The sequence below is a fragment of the Herpailurus yagouaroundi genome, unplaced genomic scaffold (genome assembly GCF_014898765.1).
Source record: "Herpailurus yagouaroundi ecotype Mexico unplaced genomic scaffold, PumYag 66994, whole genome shotgun sequence".
In the NCBI taxonomy this organism is placed as follows: Eukaryota; Metazoa; Chordata; class Mammalia; order Carnivora; family Felidae; genus Herpailurus; species Herpailurus yagouaroundi.
In genome coordinates, this window is record NW_024419858.1 from 1 (window position 1) to 4,128 (window position 4,128).

The window sequence follows — 4,128 nt, forward strand, 5'->3', positions numbered from 1 at the left end:
GGGGGGGCGTTGCCCGGGGAGGGGAGGAGCCTAGTGTGTGGGCGGTGCCCAGGGACAGGTGTGGAGGAGCCGGTGTGTGGGGCCGGCCAGGGGCTTGCTCTAGACGCTGCCCCAAGCCCAGAACTCTTGCAGAGGACCCAGCCTACACACCCCGTGAGTGCTTCCAGCGCATCAGCCGGCGTCTGAGAACTGTCCTCAAGCGGAGCCGCATCCCCATGGTGAATGTCAGGCCAGGCCTCCTCCTTTTCCACCTGCCTGTTTTTTTTTAATTACCTTTTTTTCCTCACTTTCTCAATTGGTGGTGGTGTCAGGGGTAGTCCGTTACCCAGTGCAGGTGGTGTTGGAGACAAGGCAGTACACAGGCCAGTGTGATCAGAGTGCAGGAACTGGGCCGGGAATGGGCTTTCCATGAGGGTGGGAGGGGCAGGGGCAATGACAGTGGGTACTGCGGGATGTGTAGGAGTTCACCAGGAGGAGGGCACAGGGGTGCAGAAGCATGGGGATATCTCAGTGCCTGGTATCTTCGGAAAGGGTTATGTAGCTTCATATAGCAGGTCAGAAGCCACGTTTGAACCCAGGGCTTTGGGCTCCAGAGGCTCCCCTGGGCATGGGGCGTAGACAGCTTGGCCCCAGCCTCACGGTTGGCCTCACCCCTAGACCTGTTTCCCCTGCAGGAAACTCTGGAGACCTGGGAGGAGAGGCTGCTGAGGTTTTTCTCTGTGTCTCCCCAGGCCGTGTACACGGCCATGCTGGACAACAGGTGACAGGGTGGGGATGAGCCCAATGTGCCCCTCCAGGGACTGGCTCTGGCTCGCCACCGCTTACCTTCCGTTCCTCTCCAGTTTCGAGAGACTCCTGCTTCACGCCATCTGTCAGTACATGGACCTCATCTCAGCCAGTAAGTGCTGCCGACCCGCGGGGCCCCACCTGGCTGATGCACCCTGGGGACACCAAGGCCCGAGTCACAGAGGGTCTGGGTACTGGGGGAGCGGTGCTTCTGGAGGAGGAGGGGCAGCATGAGCAAAGGCTCTGGTGCGAGTTCGAGTTCTTTGGAAGCTCCCTGTGCGTCTGGCTCCATGCTGGGTGCAAGGTTGTTTAGCTGCAGCTTCCCCTGCAGCCCCCCTCCGCCATGCCACCCAGTTGGCTTCGGCGAGTCCCCCTCCTGGGGCCTGGGTCTCCGCTTTTACCACGGGGGTGTTCTCAGGACACAGTGCCCCAGGGAGAGTCCTCACTGCCTCTGGGTGCGCCGCCTCCTTACTCCTCTGCTCCGCCTCCTGCCCGGAGTTGCTGAGGTGACGGTTTCCATGGCAACTCAGGGACGGCCCCTCCCACGCTCCCTTGCCTTTGTTCCCACAGACTCGGGACCGAGGGGCAGGCCTGGGGGTGCTACCCCGTCCTGGGGTGCTTCCCCGCAGGAGTTGGGCCACGGCCCGGACACGGAGGAGCAGGGGCCCTGGCAAAATGGGAGGAGGGGAGATGGAATGAGCTCGGGTGTGCATGGCTGGTTCAGGTTCGGGAGTGAAGGGAGGTGGAGCGGGTGGGGGTTGGGCCACTCGAGCCCTGATGCGGAAGCAGCCCCCCACCCCCACCCCGCCACCCCCCCGTGAGGGCAGGGATGGAGGCGGTGACCTCGTGTGCCCTTCCCCCATGCTGCCCTCAACGTTGCGCCCCCTGCCCCTTACAGGTGCCGACCTGGAGGGCAAGAGGCAGATGAAAGTCAGCAACCGCCACCTGGACTTCCTGCCACCGGGGCTGCTCCTGTCCGCGTATCTGGAGCAGCGCAGCTGATGGCCGCCCCCCCCCTCCCCCGCCCCCGGCCTCCCCTCCCCCAGGCCTCCCGTGCCATTCGCTAAAGTATCTTTATTATTTGGAGGATATGTCCCTGCAGACGTGCTCTACCCCTGGGGGGGGGGGGGGGGGGGGAGGGGCTATCACTCTGACTCCTTCCCAGCCCGCCTCTCCCAGATAAACGCGGGGCCCTGGCCCCCCACACCGGACTGTCCTGGCCTTGCAGCTCCCCGCTCCGGGACTTGAGTTTGAGCGAGGAGACCCGGCCTGGTCACTTCCGTGTTCCTTCTTCGTTCAGCTTTTTCGGTCCCGTCTGAAACTTAAGCAAGGAGCGACAGGCTGGGTTTTTATCACTTTTAATGAATTTGGCATGATTTGTTGTAGATTTTTAAATTTCCCTTTTGGGAAGAAAAACCAAAAACTTGCCCCAACTGATAAATCGGGGGACTTTGTTCCAGTCCCTGTTTGATCCTCCCCCATCCCCCAGCTTTTGGCTTGGATGTGGGGGAGGGGGGGGCCTGGGGCTCCACCCCTTTTTCCAGGTGTGTTCTGTCGTGTGCGCCTGCGCGTGTGCCCCACGCCCTAGGACAGGGGCTGCATCTTAAAGGCTGGTCTTGCCACCCTTTTGGAACATGTTTGTCCTCCACGGGTGGCTTTTGGTGGCTCTTGGGGCCCCATTTGCTCTACACCCCTCCTCCCTTCATCCTGCGGGATCAGGACTTCCAGCCAGAAGCCTCTGCCCTAGGACTGCCCCATTCCCCTGTCCGTGTCCCTTTGCCCTTCCCCTAGCCTAGCTCTGGCCTGTTGCCTTGGGCTGACCTCTCACTGGCCACCCTGGCATGTCCCACAAGAGCAGGGCTGGGGGACCCTCCCGTGTGTGTGTGTGTGTGTGTGTGTGTGTCTAGCCGTGCTTTGGGAAAAGTGGAGAGTTCAATAAATTTCTGGTGCTCTGGTCTCTGGTCTCCAGCTGTGGGGCTTTCCTTGGGGGTATGGCTGGGGGGGGGGGCAGGTGCACAGAGGTGCTCAGGATGCGTGGAGTCTCAGTCGCTGAGGGCCGAAAGCCTGGGGATGAAGCCTTACACTGAGGAGGCGTGCAGGGAGAGGCCACTGGTTCTGCCGCCTGGCTCGTGCCCTTCCCAGGTGCCCACGTTCCAACCCCAGCTCCACCATTTCCCAGCTGCCCACCGTCCAAAAAGTCACTTGTGTGATCGTCCTGGGGTGGCCAGGACAAAGTACCCCAGCTGTGGCTTAAAACCACAGGAATTTCTTGTCTCCCAGTCCTGGAAGCCGGAGTTGAAACCCAACCTGTGGCAGGGCTGTGAAGCTCCAGGGGAGGGGCCTTCTTGCCTCTTCGAGCTTCTGGGGGTCCCTGGCATTCCTTGGCCTGTGGCCACCTCATTCCAGCCCCTGCCTGCGTCTTCACGTGGCCTCCCTGTGTGTGTCCGGGATTGGCCCAGTGTCCTGCAGGATGAACCCAGCGGGGGGTTCAGACGCTGAGGGAAGTGTCTCGCTGGTGCCATCACATTGGGGGCCCCGCTGCCCACGAGGCTCCTCACTGCTGACATTGAGCCTGGTCTCCCGGTCGGGGGTGCTGGTGGGGTTCCACACTGGGAAGCTCCTTCCCCGCCACACTATCCTGGCCGGGAGGCGTTACTGCGTGCCCCCCACACAGAGGACTGGGGGCTGGGAACCACCTCCCTGAGGACAGAAGATCTATGTTAATTATTGAGAATGCTGCAGGGACATTTGTCTCTTCCCCCCCAGGCGTTCACTTATGCAACCATTTGGGACACATGAAGATTTACTTTCTAGTTCGGTGGGCCATCCGGTATTATTTATCCTGGTCACGGTCCAGGTTTGGCCCTCGCAGCCTTGGGTCTCTCTGAGGCACCCCCATCGTTGTGGGGTTTTTATACACGAGCCCCGGGATGCTCCAGCTAGGCCTGTGTGTTTCTGCACGGAGCAGAGCCTGGTTCCTTCTCTCGGGCCAGGTCTGGGCGCTTGGGTGTGCGGGGGCCCGTTTAACAGGCATCCTGAGAGTTTTAAGGGCAGACACTAAATCGCGGAAGTCCACGTGGCTGGCACGGACGCCGGAGGCCCGGGGTCCCAGAGGGTGCAGCCACTTGCACGAGGACCCTTTCCCCCTGCCCGCGGGCTGCCCCGGCCCGAAGCCTCCTGCCCTCCCCTGCAGCCCGCGGGAGGACCTGAAAATCGGGGAAGGGCCTCCAAAGGGAGAGTCGCTTCACTTGTGGAGCCTCCCTTTCCCTGCTCGGGAGAGTCCAGAGTAGAGCAGCAAAATATGGAACGCTTCACGAATTTGCGTGTCATCCTTGCGCAGGG

The 4,128-nt window shown here is 61.6% G+C and overlaps 1 protein-coding gene across 1 annotated transcript; it reads left to right on the forward strand.

Moving 5' to 3' along the window:
- Positions 1–13: 13 nt before the first annotated feature.
- LOC121024714 (R3H domain-containing protein 4) lies at positions 14–2,743 on the forward strand. Its single transcript, XM_040466908.1, has 4 exons — positions 14–218; positions 675–760; positions 843–898; positions 1,685–2,743. Exons 1-4 carry the CDS (start codon positions 216–218, stop codon positions 1,786–1,788), a joined length of 249 nt encoding a protein of 82 aa, XP_040322842.1. The 5' UTR covers positions 14–215; the 3' UTR covers positions 1,789–2,743.
- The last annotated feature ends 1,385 nt before the right edge of the window (positions 2,744–4,128 follow it).

Excerpts from the sequence above, each read along its gene's own strand:
- LOC121024714 (XM_040466908.1), top strand. Across the intron at positions 761-842 it reads ACGGCCATGCTGGACAACAG|TTTCGAGAGACTCCTGCTTC; the intron begins GTGACAGGGTGG and ends GTTCCTCTCCAG. Across the intron at positions 899-1,684 it reads CATGGACCTCATCTCAGCCA|GTGCCGACCTGGAGGGCAAG; the intron begins GTAAGTGCTGCC and ends TGCCCCTTACAG.